The sequence below is a fragment of the Plasmodium cynomolgi genome, chromosome 3 (assembly GCF_000321355.1).
Source record: "Plasmodium cynomolgi strain B DNA, chromosome 3, whole genome shotgun sequence".
NCBI lineage: Eukaryota > Apicomplexa > Aconoidasida > Haemosporida > Plasmodiidae > Plasmodium > Plasmodium cynomolgi.
In genome coordinates this window covers 69,739-83,743 of record NC_020397.1, presented here as the reverse complement: position 1 = coordinate 83,743, position 14,005 = coordinate 69,739, and the positions used below count along the sequence as shown (strand labels likewise).

The following is a 14,005-nucleotide window of genomic DNA, read 5'->3' as shown; positions in this document are numbered from 1 at the left end:
GTTTGTGGTGTACACCGTTTGGGTTGCTACTTTATGGCAGAGGGGAAGAAAACGGAGCGCAGCAAAGTTTCCTTCCTTTTTACAAAAACCGTTCGGTGAATTCACGCTGTCACATTTGCGTACTAATCCCCATGTGGACTTACGCAACGTGGAAAGTCAGCATTCCTGTGCTTCCCACTCGGAGTGGATGAACGCCGTGGTATAAAAAAAAAATTGTGCGCTTTTTGGGAGCAATTTTTTCCCCATTTGAAAAGTGCATAAATGTAGAGAAAATTTCACCCTTACAAAGAAAGTACCGTGGGAAAGGCATTTAAAAAAAAGTTGCATGCTGGGTGTTGCTATGTGTATCATTTTGATCGTTCTTTAATGGGTCTTGTAAAATTACCCCACATATTTTTTAAGAATATATTTTTTAACTCAACAGATCAGTAGCACTTACACACGTTTTTGCAACTCCGTTGTGTCATAGTGGTTTTAAGTTGCAAGCTACGGGAGGAGGTATCAAAATAAGTGCTCGAAAAAATATGAGGGCAGATGGGGCGCACATATGCCGATCGGATCGAATTGCCTTTTTTCTATAGATGTGTCAAAGATTGCCACTGCCACACCACTGCAGCATAACTGCGATGTTGAACGCGTCACATGCAGCACACTCAGTTTTGTTACGCGCTGGAAGGCACCATCACAACACATGCAAGAATTGCACATTAAAGAATGCATACAAATTTATGTAAAAGGGTTATAACACAATTCGCGCTATGTTCTGTTCTGCAGTGCGCCAGTAAAAAAAAATTATTCAGTCACGTTTACACACGAATGGTTCTATTTTTTTCTGTTCGCTCAAAGCTACGAAATTTGAGTCGGGCTGGTTACAGTGCACATGATGGCACATAAATGTAATAGTAAATAAGAGGCGATATATGGCGCAATAATGTTATGCATTTTTTTTAAACTCTTTTTGCAGAAATGGCAAATGTAAAAAGGCCTTTTTTTCTTCGCCCTTGGAACGAAAAAAGCGAAATTACGCGCTTGTTAAAATGGATAAAATTTTTTACCCATTTTTTTCTCAGCAAAACGTAAAAAACTGTTTCGTTATGACAAAATTTGAACTTTTCAACTAAGCATTAATAGCAAAGTGATAAGCAATTAAGTAGCTTTTTTTTTTTTTTTTTTCTGTTCATGTTGTTCAGGCGAATTTTTACCTTTTTAACCAAAAAGTCAGTGTTGTTAAAAAGCTAAAGGCTAGAAGAAAAAAAAAAAAAAAAAAAAAAAAAAAATCGCGCCAAAATGTGAGATGAAGCGATTTCAGAAATTAAAAAATGGCTGGGTGGGATTGCCCCCCCCCTCGGGCTTCCGTACATTAGCATATTTGTTACTATGTACATTGTATAGAAGAACAACTTACTGCGCATATTTATTGTATACGTTAATTTTACGCCTATACCAAAATGCTCTTAAGGCGTGCAAGGCCATACATAACCATTTGCCACGAAGCAGTGTACAATTGTACAGCATAACCGTAAGTTTATCCTATATTACAATATATACGCGCTGCTCACTCGTGTTTGTTTTCTTCGCGCAAAAATATATTTGTCGGAAAAATTAATAACTCTCGTTATTTTGTGCCGATTTGTTATGTACATTTTGCATGGAAGCAATTTTTGCTTCTTTCGTTAACCCATTTTTTACGGCTTTGACATTTTTTAAAGAAGAAAAAATTCTTTTCTCTCTTCGTTCTTATTACTACTGTGTTGGCATTTGGCTTCACCGCTCGGGCGTTTTCATGAAGAAACGTTTTCACCTCTGCGTTTGTGTTTGTGTTTGCTTTGTGTTTGCATGTGAGAGCGTACGGTTAAAGTGTACATATATACGTTTATGTTTACATGTATATGTTTTTCGTGTACCTTACCTTCGTACCTTTGCGCCGTTCATTTATGGGCATTACCCAACTCCAGTATAATTTTCCTTCCTTGTTATGCATATAATTAAGCAGTACAGTGGTATAAATTCTATACTTCGCCCCCAACTCAGTGTGGCGTTATATACATATAAACAGGCGAATAGGTAAAATTTACACGCTTCCCCCTTTGTAGTTTTTTCAGTAAATATTGAAAAAAGAATTTTTAAACAGATCACCATGTACTTCTAAAAAGTAAAAAGAGTACCTAACTTTTTGTGGGGACCCTTTTGTGCGAGTTTCTAATGAGGAAAATATTTGCATAAAAAGGGTTTTTTGCCTTTTTTGCCCATTTTGCCTTTTTTGACATTTTTGACTTTTTTGACTTTTTTGACATTTTTGACATTTTTGACCTTTTTGCCTTTTTTGCATTTTTCGCAGTTTTGTATCTTCTCTTTAAGAGTTCACACATGTGCCTTCGTTGTGCGCATGGTGTTCTCGCCTGTGTTTTTTTACCTTTATATACATATGCCTACAATTACATAAATGTATGTATTTTTTTGTGATCCTTCTGGATTTGTCATAAATTTTTTTTAGTGCATGTTTTCTCCATGACCTACCCTCTGCTCTGTACCGATTAGCAAATTGGCAAAAATTACGTACCTCGCTGTAGTACTTCTTACAGTGGAGGCACGTACCTGTACGTCACGCCCACTCGTGCATGAAAGTTATTTTCTCCACGAATGTACAGCTTAGGAATGCATGCCGGGGTGCTATTTATTTCTATAAATGCACACACAACCCTGGAACATGCCCCTTTTTCTCGTCTCCAAGGGGCGTAATGAACAGCTTTTGTCCCATCGCCCTTAACAGTTTAGCACCCATTTGAGCTGAATTAACCGAACGTGGTATGGTAGCACACGTGTATACTTCACGTGCCCATGTACACCACATTGTATATGTGTTCTTTTTTGCACAAATTTACGCCCCTGGTTAATCCCCTTTTGAGGTTTTCGCGGTAGTTACCTCACAGTTGTGTTTGTCTGTGTTCGCTTTTGCATCTTTGCATTTGCATCGCGCCGCATCGCTGCACCTTTGCATGCGTGTCTATTCCATCCATTTTGTAACAGTAAACAGGATTACGAATCGTAATTCGTATTAGTCAGTGTGCACAGCGGTACCCCCGTGGCATTCCACTTTGCCAGATGGGTGCATATACGTACACACACGCATATATATATATATATATATATGTGCTAATGCAGCCGTTTCCCTTTTGAACTTTTTTAATTTTTTCTGTTTTGTTCCCCCATTTGGTGTGTCCAATTTGTTAAAGCTTCCTTGAATTTTAATTCATGTTCCATTTTTGCTTATCCCCTTGGAATAGTGGAAGAAATAATTTGTTTTAATGCTTTTTGTGTAAGAACTGCCTATGTGGTGAACGTGTTAAAAGTGATGCCCAAGCATTGGCGGCTACGTACGTTTACGCGTAGTTGACACTGATTTGAAATGATCCAGAAGTAGGATCAGCGCCACAGAGGTTGCATTCGTTTTTGCTTTTCCCATTATTGGTTTACCGCGTTTTGGTTACCCCTTTTGGTTACCCTTTTTGGTTACCCTCTATTTGTGCTTCCCCTCCCCTCCTGTGTTCCCCAAATTTTGCGGAGCAAGTGGAGACACAGATCAACTGCTGATTCGCTTGAGAGTAAGAAAATCCGTGGCGCATACAGAGTGTACTGTGCCTTCATCTAGATGCATTCACCTCACGGACATTCAGCATTTTTGCGAACATGTGCCACTGGTGTGTGTATGTACGTATGAATGAATGTACGCATGAATGAATGTACGCATGAATGAACGTTTGAATGTATGAATGAATACACGAATGTGTGTGTACCTGCGCGTCGTGGCGAATTTGTAAGCAGAGATCGGTCGAGAGGCGAATCTGCAGCGTCATGTGCATAGGTACACACGTGCGTATGTTCATATATATATGTATGTGCATACATACGCGTAAGTACAGGATGCGCGTTGTAACTCGCCGTTGTGCGTCCGAGCAAATTCTTTCAAGTAAAACAATTTTGTTTCAAACTTTTTAATAAAACATTCCACTGCGTAAGGAGTAGTACGTGAACGCATTTGCTTTTATGTGCTGTTCTGCTCTGCTCCGCTCTGCTGTGCTCTGTTGTGTTGTGTTGTGTTATTTTATTTTTTTTTCAATTTTGTTTAAAATTCTCCAGTGCGCATATGTCATGTATATGTGAATATATATGGGTCCCCCATTTTAGCATTTTGCACTGTGCATTTCGCTTGTACGTTTTTGGCGTTCAACCGGAGGCGCAGATAAATGGGTGAAGCAAAAATCCGCCTTAGGAGTTAGCAGCGTATATGTGTATATGTATGTGCACACACGTGTATGTTTACACATCTCTTCCGAAGCGTTGTAAAAAAATTGGAAAAAAAGGATCACGAAGCGTCATTTCTCCGACCCCTCGCAAGCGTTGCACCACCCTGTGAAAAAGCGTTTCACGCATTTGAAAGCATAGAACAGTTCGGCACCTCTTCTGTGCGCGTGTATGGTATGTGTACGTACAACACTCCCGCGTTGTGATATATGCACGTGTGTTGAGCAGTAGGGTAGCGCCAACATCGCACCGCTAACTGCACAGCGGTCAGAACTTCTTAGCTCTCAACTTCGTAGCGGCCAACTAGAAGGCGCAGCCTGCGTGTCCCCGGCGCGCATACCATGGGGAACTTGCTGAACGTCCTAATCTTCCGGCCACACGAGCCTAGCTACTCGAAGAATCGGAAGGATCTGCACTTTTTCAAAACGAAGCATGGCAGTACGATATGTGGGATTTTTATTGACAACAAGGCGGACACAACCGTTCTATTTAGTCATGCGAATGCAGAAGATATAGGAGACGTCGTGCGGTTTTATCAGTATCGATTGAAACGGTTAGGGTTGAATCTCTTTGCGTATGACTATAGCGGGTATGGCCACAGTTCAGGTTACCCCACGGAAACGCATCTGTACAATGATGTAGAGGCAGCATATGATTATTTAGTAACGGAGTTACGCATTCCAAGGAACAGCATAATAGCATATGGTAGGAGTCTAGGTACAGCTGCATCTGTTCATATAGCAACAAAGAACAATTTGCTAGGTGTAATTCTTCAAGCTCCATTGGCATCCATACATAGGGTTAAGTTAAAAGTAAAATATACCTTGCCTTATGATTCCTTTTGCAACATTGATAAGGTACACATGATTAAGTGTCCCATTTTATTTATCCATGGCACGAAGGATAGGCTTCTCTCCTACCACGGCACAGAAGAAATGATTCGAAGAACAACTGTTAATACGTATTATATGTTCATACAAGGAGGGGGGCATAACGATTTGGATTGCTCCTTTGGTAGCTTGGTCAATGCAGCATTGGTAGCCTTCCTTTTTGTACTCAAACATAATATCAGAGAAAATGTAAATAGTGTATATAACATATCAGATGTGAACATACAGAAGTTGAGGAATAAATTTATTTTGAATAATGCAAAGATGGTGAAGGAAAAACTGAAGGAGAAACACAGGAAGGGAGAAGAAGACACGGAAATGTTGTCAGTTTCGACCGAAAATTTAAATTTAGGACCCATTGATAGGAATAAAGCTTCAGGAAGTAGTGAAGTATTAAACTCCTTCATGAGTAATATGGAAAACTGGTATATTGAACAGAGTAGGCCTTGGGATAAGAGGAAGAAGGCAGGTTATGATTCTTCTCGAAGTGTTAGCACTGTTTTGGGATCTGCCGAATCTTCCATGAAAAACATACCTGATAATACGTTTTACGAGAGTGACACGAATGTTAGCATTGAGGACCTTTGGAGGTACACGTGTGCGAAGTATAATGAAAGTGAACGTAAATTGCATGGCGGGAGGGACAGCGGTGGTGTGTCGTCTAGCTCGTTTACCAAGCAGAGGGGGGCGAAGATAACCAACCGTGCTTTTATTTGCGAGCTGAGTGAAGGCAGCGATCGGAGAGGATACCGGGAACGTAGTAGGGAGCGTTACCCTGATGGAAGACGAATCGACAGTAGGGAACGTTACCCTGATGGCAGACGAATTGACAGTAGGGAACGTTACCCCGATGGCAGACGAATCGACAGTAGGGAGCGTTACCCCGATGGCAGACGAATCGACAGTAGGGAGCGTCACCCCGATGGCAGACGAATCGGCAGTAGAGAAGAAGGCATGGAAAGGATCCGCATCAAGGGGTGCTCAAGTTACGTGTACAACCCCGCGAGGAGAGAAAATATGCCCCCCTCCCATATGGACCAGAGCCCAAGCCATAGCAGCCGCAGCAATATCCACATGGGTAGCGAAAAGGACTTAGCTCAACGAGGGAAGGGGAGCGCCATGGACGACAGCTCATCGGAAAAAATCAACTCTAGAATGTCGCGAGAGAGTAGAAATGTGTACATTGTAGATAAGGTGCCTAGGGTTTCCCAGGACATGAAGAATGCTGTTGTTCCCCCGGTGGATGAAAGGGGAAGTGGTAGCCTTCACGGTGCTCATGCAAGCTATGCACACAGCGATGAGGAGTGTGGTAACGAAAGGGAGAAGGCAATTGGGGCGCATGAAAGTGGAAGTGAATATTCGGGGGAGTCAAGAAGAGGTGAAGGCGAAGGCAAAGGCAAAGGCAAAGGGAAGGGTAAAGGAAAAGGAAAGGGGAAAGGAGGAATGTCCTCCGGAATGGCCGAGGTGGAAATCGGGTCGCACTCTCCACATGAGCGTGTGATCCAGGGCATGCATAGTGACAATGACAGGGCGCTCGAAGCGATGGGTGGAGGAGATATTAGCGCAAGTAAGGTGAGCCTGTCGAGTGTCTCATCCAATGAGAGCAAAGCCAGCAGTATGAGCAGCGGAGTGTCCGTAGAGAGCAGGGTCAGCAGTTCGTGTGGAGCGTCCAAAGAGGTGAGGGTCGAAGGAATGATTGAGAGTAGAAGGAACATGGAGAGTAGAAGGAACATGGAGAGCAATGCTGCTGTGCAGGGGAGGAGCGACGATGGAGGTGGAAGCAACACGAGCGAACAGGTGTGCGCGAAGTCCTACTACATGAAACGAGGAAACAACATACGCAGTGAAATGAGGAACAAAATAACCGACATGAATAACCTCAAGTTTAACAGCTACAACGACTTTATCTACGGAAATCAGGAAAACAAAATGGATGAGTACCCCAACCAGGCTATGGAGCCTATAGGGAGGAAAATGTCTTCAGCTAGCAGCAGCACTATGAATAATCTGAGTTCTTTGTTTGGCTATCGATCCATTTCGAATGAAAAGTTGGGGTAAAAGGGGGTTGGGATAAAAGGGGGTTGGGATAAAAGCGGGTTGGTGTGTGTTGGGGAGGTCGGTACACCCCATGTGTGTGGACGGTTCGTGAGTAGAAGCATCCGTGGTGTTGACTTGGTGTGGGGTGGCATATATGAGCGGTAGGCAGTAGGGAAGACCGCTGGGGGTAATACGCATATGATTATATGAATTTATTTTCCCCATTTGGAGCATATCCTATGTTACAGCGCTGGGCAATTTGTCTGCAGTTGGAGGGAGGGCGAGCCGAGGGAGCTTCTCTCCCCTTTTTTTTTTTTTTTAAGTAGGCGGTTTTGGGGGGCCACGCCTGTTCACGTGTGGGATTTGTGTATGTATAAATAAATATATGTATAAATAAATATATGTATAAATAAATATATGTATAAATAAATATATGTATAAATAAATATATGTATAAATGAATATATGTATAAATGAATATATGTATAAATGAATATATATGTATGTTTATATATGTATGTATATATATGTGCACACTTGCACGTGTGTGCCCTGCTGGAAATTTTTTAATGCCGCGGCGAATCCGAAGGTAGCAAACCCATGAAGAAAGACGGAAATAGAAACAATGAACTTAAACGCTGGACAGAGTGTTGAGTAGGAATTGTGCCCCCCCCTCCCCCTCTCCTTTGTAGTAAGGGTAGACCACAGGCCATCTTGTTTTTGGAGGACTTGGATGACAAATTCGCAGTAGGGAGAGCAACCAGTGAAGCGGCGCCCAGTTCAGTGGACGATTTTTATTATGGCATACGTTTGAATTGCACGAAAGGTGCTCTACTAGGAAGTAGCTATGATGGAATATACGGAATGGTAGTTTGAGGTGAGTGGGTCACCCAACGCCTCTCCAAGCTTAGCACATCTGCCGGTGTACATCGAACGTGTGTGAGTTTGTTTCTCATCCCTCATTAAAGGATTACCTACCCCTATGGCACATTTGGCCAAACATTTGAGCACATACGTTTGACACATACGTTTGAGCACACACGTTTGAGCACACACGTTTGAGCACACACGTTTGAGCACACACGTTTCATTTGTGGACAATGCTATGTATCTCTCGCATGGGAGATATGAATTTTTTTTTATTTTATTTTTTTTTGAACACACGTGCGTCGGTGCATTTTCGCATCCGTGCATGCGTTGATATGTGGCTTTCCCTTGGCGCGCGTCCCGGCATCTTTGCGAAGCTTCCTTTCGTTTCCATTCGATTCATTTCGTTTCATTTCGTTCCATTTCGCTCCATTTCGTTCCATTTCGCTCCATTTCGTTTCATTTCATTTTCTTTTCCTTTTTTTGTTGTTAAAGCCCCTTTTTAAGTGATAGAAAGTATCACCCATTTAGCAACTGCCTGGCCCCTTTTGTTTGTCCCCCCAAAATGAGCACTTATGGAAAAGAAGCGTCGTTTGTGGCATATCTGCCTGCGCCGCGGACTCAGTTTTTTTTCTTTCCCCCCACGCAACACGTTAACAGTTCACTTGGAAGTCGCACCTGCGCCAACATGTGTTGACGTGTAGACGTGTTGACATTTCTATATGTTGACATTTTTATGTGTTTACGTGTTTATCTGTTTATCTGTTTATGTATGTTCATCTGCTCTTTTTCTTCCCCACCGATTTTGACGAAAACAAACTTTAAAATGAAAACGTAGCTTTAAATAATTATGTATTATACAAGATCGTCTCTTCTGGACATTTTTTTTTTTATCGTCCAAGATGGATGTAGCGATGTGGCCATTTGGGCGGTTTCCCTCAATGGACGGGGGGAACACCGACGGCTAAACTCCCCCGCCCTATCCTTTCACCCCTGCGCAGAGACTGTCGTAGTGGATGATCCCTTTGAAAACTGACCGTGTTCTCCGCATGGAAAACATATAGGTGCGTTTATTCTTTGTGGCATTAGCTTGTAATTTCACTAAATGGGGATCCACATATCTTAGGCGGTCTCACTCCCGGCATGCACCGCTAGCAGGCTTTCAGTTTATGTTTGCGCACGAAAGGTGAATTAAATTACCTACCGCGGTGAGCCATCCGCGATGTGTCGCTCATGATGGATGAGTTCCTTCCTTGCAGGGTTAACCATATAGGGAGGGAAAAAAGGCGTACTTTTTTTCTCAATGGCGCTGAAAAGATGAGTGAAAAAATTGTTAGAAGGCGCTTCCATTTTGGTTAGTACATTTTGTACGTAAATCCGATAGATGTTCGTTTTGCCAATCCGCGTAGGTCATTTTTTTGGGCTGGGGGGATTTTCCTTCAGTAAAACCCCGTTTGAAATTGCCCGTGGAAGCGCCCTCTCCTCCCCAATTGTTGCGCAGTCCTGCGGTTGGAAAATTTAAAGATTTTTTTTTTTTTTTTTTTTTGCGAAGTTGTTCCTTCGGTATACAGCTCACATTTCGAGTGCGAAAGGCGTGGCCCCTCTTTCTTGCGCCATTTTGGGTTATCTCCGAAACGGCTTTTTTATTTTCTCTGGTTCTGTTAGCAGACGAAATTTTGACCTTCTCGAAAAGGGTTTTAAAATGCCGCCGAAGGTTTGGAAGAAAGCTGCAGGGAAGTAGAGAAAATTAGTAAGCGATTAGGCTGGCTATGAGTAAGAAAAGGAAAACGCTTCCTAAAATAGTCCCCTTTTTTGTGAAGGAAATTTGTTTACCACTTAGCCTCGAGAATTATCTTAGAAGCGGCATGATTTGAGTATTTTTTTTTGTTTCTCCCGCTGAGCAGTTTTGTTTTGGAAGACCTCTATGCTACTGCGAAGAGGTGAAGAGTCCGGCCGAACTGGTTAAGTGGAACAGAACATGCGTTGCTCAACGGTGCGTAGGGTTCTTTCCCCTTGCGCGCTCTGTTCGAAAGGGCGTATAATACCCCTCGTGTGAGTTCAATTTTGTGGAAACGCAATAGGACACGATGAATGTGAACAGCAGGAAGTTGCAGGTAATGTGCGGCGTAAGCGTCGGTGGGAAGCTGCCCACCGGTTGTAGTGCCGCGTTTGCTATGTTTATGGGGGGATTTAGGAAGGATGCGCATCGCGTGCGCGTCACATGGTCGTCATATCGTGGTTACATGGTCGTCACATCGTCGTAACATCGTCGTAACACCGCCCTCATACCGCCACCACACCGCCGTCATACCGCTCCCCCCCTCCCGTAGGTGAAGAACAAGAACGCGGCGGAGGTACAGATAACCGCGGAGCAGCTGATAAACGAAGCACTGGACCTGGAGGAAGTGGAGCAGAAGGTGAACTACAACCTGATCGATGAGGATGAGTTGAACGAATACAAAATAAGTAAGAGAAAGGAATATGAGGATAAGATAAGGAAGAGAAGGTACCTCATTAGTACGTACATAAAGTACGCCCTGTGGGAGGTGAAGCAAAAAGACATTCGAAGAGCAAGATCCATTTTCGAAAGAGCATTAAATATAGACTACACAAACGTAAATTTGTGGTTAAAATATATAGAAGTAGAATTAGTAAATAAAAATATTAACAGTGCGAGGAATTTATTCGAAAGAGTAGTTCTGTTGCTACCTATGGAAAATATTTTTTGGAAAAAATATGCCCACCTGGAGGAAATCTTGAATAATTTTGTGAACTGTAGAAATATATACGAAAGGTGGGTAAAGTGGAAAATTGACGAAACGGCATTTCTATGTTATATAAATTTTGAGGAAAGATGTAGAGAAATTGAAAAATGCAGAAATATTTTTGAAAGACTTATTGTAACTCTACCTAAGATGGAATGCTTTTACAGATTTATTAAATTTGAGAGGAAGTATAAAAATGTGGATAGAGCTCGAGCATGTTTTGAAAAGTGTATCGAACTGTTACCTCCATCTTTTTTGGATGAACATTTTTATGTCCATTTCTGCAATTTTGAAGAAGAAAATAATGAATATGAGAGATGCAGAAAAATTTATATTGAGGCACTTAAAATTTTGCCAAAAAATAAAAGTGAATTTTTGTATAAAAGTTTTTTACAATTTCAGAAAAAGTATGCTGATAAGGATGAACTGGATGAGACCTTGATGATTAAGGAGAGGATTACTTACGAGGAGGAGATTAAAAAAAACCCTTCCGATTATGACACATGGTTTAATTATATCAAATTGGAAGAGTCCAACATAAATTTGGTGAATAAGGATAAGTGTGTTTACCGCATAAGGGAGCTATACGAAAGAGCTATTAGTGTTATTCCCCCAGTGGAAAATAAAAAATTTTGGAAAAGATATATCTACCTGTGGATTAATTATGCAATTTTTGAGGAACTGCATGCAGAAAATGTACAGAGAGCTAGAGATGTCTATAGAAATGCGCTGAAAATTTTGAAGAAGCAGAATTTCACCTTCAAGAAAATTTACCTACTGTATGCCAACTTTGAAATAAGGCAGATGGACATTCCGAAGGTCCGATCTATTTTTAACCGCGCCATCGAAAATGTCAAGAAGGAGGAGATTTTCGAGGAGTACTGCGAGATGGAACTGCGTCTAGGCAACATTAAGGAGTGCCGCGATATCTACGCCAAGTACGTCGAGGCCTTCCCCTTTAGCTCGAAGGTAAGTGTGGGGCGTAGTGTTGAGGAAGTGGGGCGTAGTATTGAGGAAGTGGGGCGTAGAGTTGAGGAAGCGGGGCGTAGAGTTGAGGAAGCGACGGTAGTTATTCTCATTTCGCAGTTTTAAGCGATGTTCCCACATTCCTCTTCCACCCCCCACACATGTCCCGCCTGTTCCATCCGCCCCTTTTTTTTGCAGGCCTGGATCTCCATGATAAACTTCGAGCTGTCCCTGGACGAGGTGGAGCGGGCTCGGCAAATCGCAGAAATCGCCATCCACCTGGACGACATGAAGCTCCCCGAGCTGGTAAGTCCAAATGTGCCCTCGTGTGAGCAGTAAGCGCGGTGTGCACCGTCACTTCTGCACCGTCACTTCTGCACCGTCACTTCTGCACGGTCATCTTTGCACCGTCACCTTTGCACCGTCACTTTTGCACCGTCACCTTTGCACCGCCACCTTTGCACCGCCATCTTTGCACCGTCACCTTTGCACCGTCACCTTTGCACCGCCATCTTTTCATCCCCATTTGCTGTAAATTTGTGTAGCCCTGCTGGGTAACCCGACCCTATTACGTGTTACATTCACCCCCCATGTGTCTCCTTTTTTCCCATTTCCGCACAGATCTGGAAAAATTACATCGACTTGGAAATAAACCTGCAGGAGTACGAAAATGCGAAGAAATTGTATGAAAGGCTTTTAAATATAACCCAGCATTATAAGGTACCGTTTTTTTCATGTTGAGTAAAGGTGGTAGCTGCGTTGTATGGTTGGCATCGTCGCTACCATACTGCCGTAAACTTATCACCACTGTTGCGAACTCATCACCGCTTCCAATAACTCATTTGCACCACCCCACTACAGGTCTACAAAAGCTACGCGGAGTTCCAGTACATCTACTTTGACGATATCGCAAAGTGCAGAGAAATTCTGGAAAACGGAATTGAGTTCTGTAAGAAAAGTGAGCTTGTTAATGAAAGGTGCATTTTGCTGAACTTTTTATACGAAATTGAGAAAGACTACGGGGATAAGGACGTTATAGATAAAACGCAGAAGCGGTTGCCCAAGAAAGTGAAGAAGAGAAAAATTATCAAGAAGGATGACGATGAAGTAGTGGAGGAGTTCATCACGTACGTTTTCCCGGACGATGGAAACCAGTCACAGGTGAGAGGGGAGGTCATTTGTCCTTCAGCACGGGGACCCTTTCCGTATCGCATATGTGTTGCGGTTGCCATTTTGTGATTTTTATGATCTTTTTTGTGCCATCTTTGTGTCACTTGTTTTTTTTTTTTTTTTTTTTTTTGTTAGAACATGAAGATATTTCAGAAGGCTCTCGAGTGGAAGAAGAAAATGGAGGAAGAGCGAGAGCGGGAAGAGAAGAGGCATAAGATGAAAGAGCGCGCGGAGGAAGAGGAAGAAGAAAAAGAGAGTAACGGGGAGGAAGGTGACGAGGAGGAGAATGACGAGGAGGAGAATGACGAGGAGGAGAATGACGAAGGGGAGAGTGACACTGAATAGGACTACGCGCAGTGCCATTGTAAATACCCGAAAGACGGTACGAAAAAACGAAGGGCCCTTTCATAAATGCATACGTTATGATGGAGAGCTACCCAAACGTAGTAAACACCCCCCATAATGAGTTCCCGACAAGTATTATACCTAACTGAATGAGTGAGGTAAGTGCTTTGGAAAAGCCTCCTCACTACTCAGTAATTATTTTTAACGAGTATGATATTATTTGTTTTGTGACTTTTGTAATTTTTTTCTACATTTTGGGGGAAATGCTCACTATTATTTGTGTCCCCATCGGTTTGCATTTTTCTTTCAAAAGGCGAAAAGGTTAAAAAGAAAAATGAAAGCCGTTTCAGGGTTCGGAGTTATGAATACCCTTATGAATACCCATGATGGGGAACAGTTATGATTTTTATTTATTTATTTTTTTTTTTTTTTCTCCTCTACCTGTATGTTTTTACATTTTTTGTGGTGAGTTGAGTACCACATCGTTCGTACTCTTCACTAACCAAAGAAATAATGAGATGTGAACGCTAAACGAATATTCGCGTTTGAAGAATTTAAAAATGGTTAATACACACCATTGTGGTTTACACCACTTGGTAATCCAACTCGTTTGAGTTTTTTGGCAAAAATGGCCAATCACTGCCAATTGAGGTAGGTTTTTTT

General features: G+C 42.3%; 2 protein-coding genes across 2 annotated transcripts; both read left to right on the top strand.

Moving 5' to 3' along the window:
• Nucleotides 1–4,643: 4,643 nt before the first annotated feature.
• Nucleotides 4,644–7,250, top strand: PCYB_031150 (alpha/beta hydrolase; the record flags this gene model as incomplete). Its single annotated transcript, XM_004220785.1, has 2 exons — nucleotides 4,644–5,007; nucleotides 5,044–7,250. The coding sequence occupies 2 exons, from the start codon at nucleotides 4,644–4,646 to the stop codon at nucleotides 7,248–7,250; spliced, it is 2,571 nt and encodes an 856-aa protein (XP_004220833.1).
• A 2,933-nt stretch (nucleotides 7,251–10,183) lies between these two features.
• PCYB_031140 (splicing factor) lies at nucleotides 10,184–13,342 on the top strand (the record flags this gene model as incomplete). Its single annotated transcript, XM_004220784.1, has 6 exons — nucleotides 10,184–10,210; nucleotides 10,427–11,830; nucleotides 12,026–12,133; nucleotides 12,449–12,547; nucleotides 12,689–12,988; nucleotides 13,133–13,342. The coding sequence occupies 6 exons, from the start codon at nucleotides 10,184–10,186 to the stop codon at nucleotides 13,340–13,342; spliced, it is 2,148 nt and encodes a 715-aa protein (XP_004220832.1).
• Nucleotides 13,343–14,005: the final 663 nt, after the last annotated feature.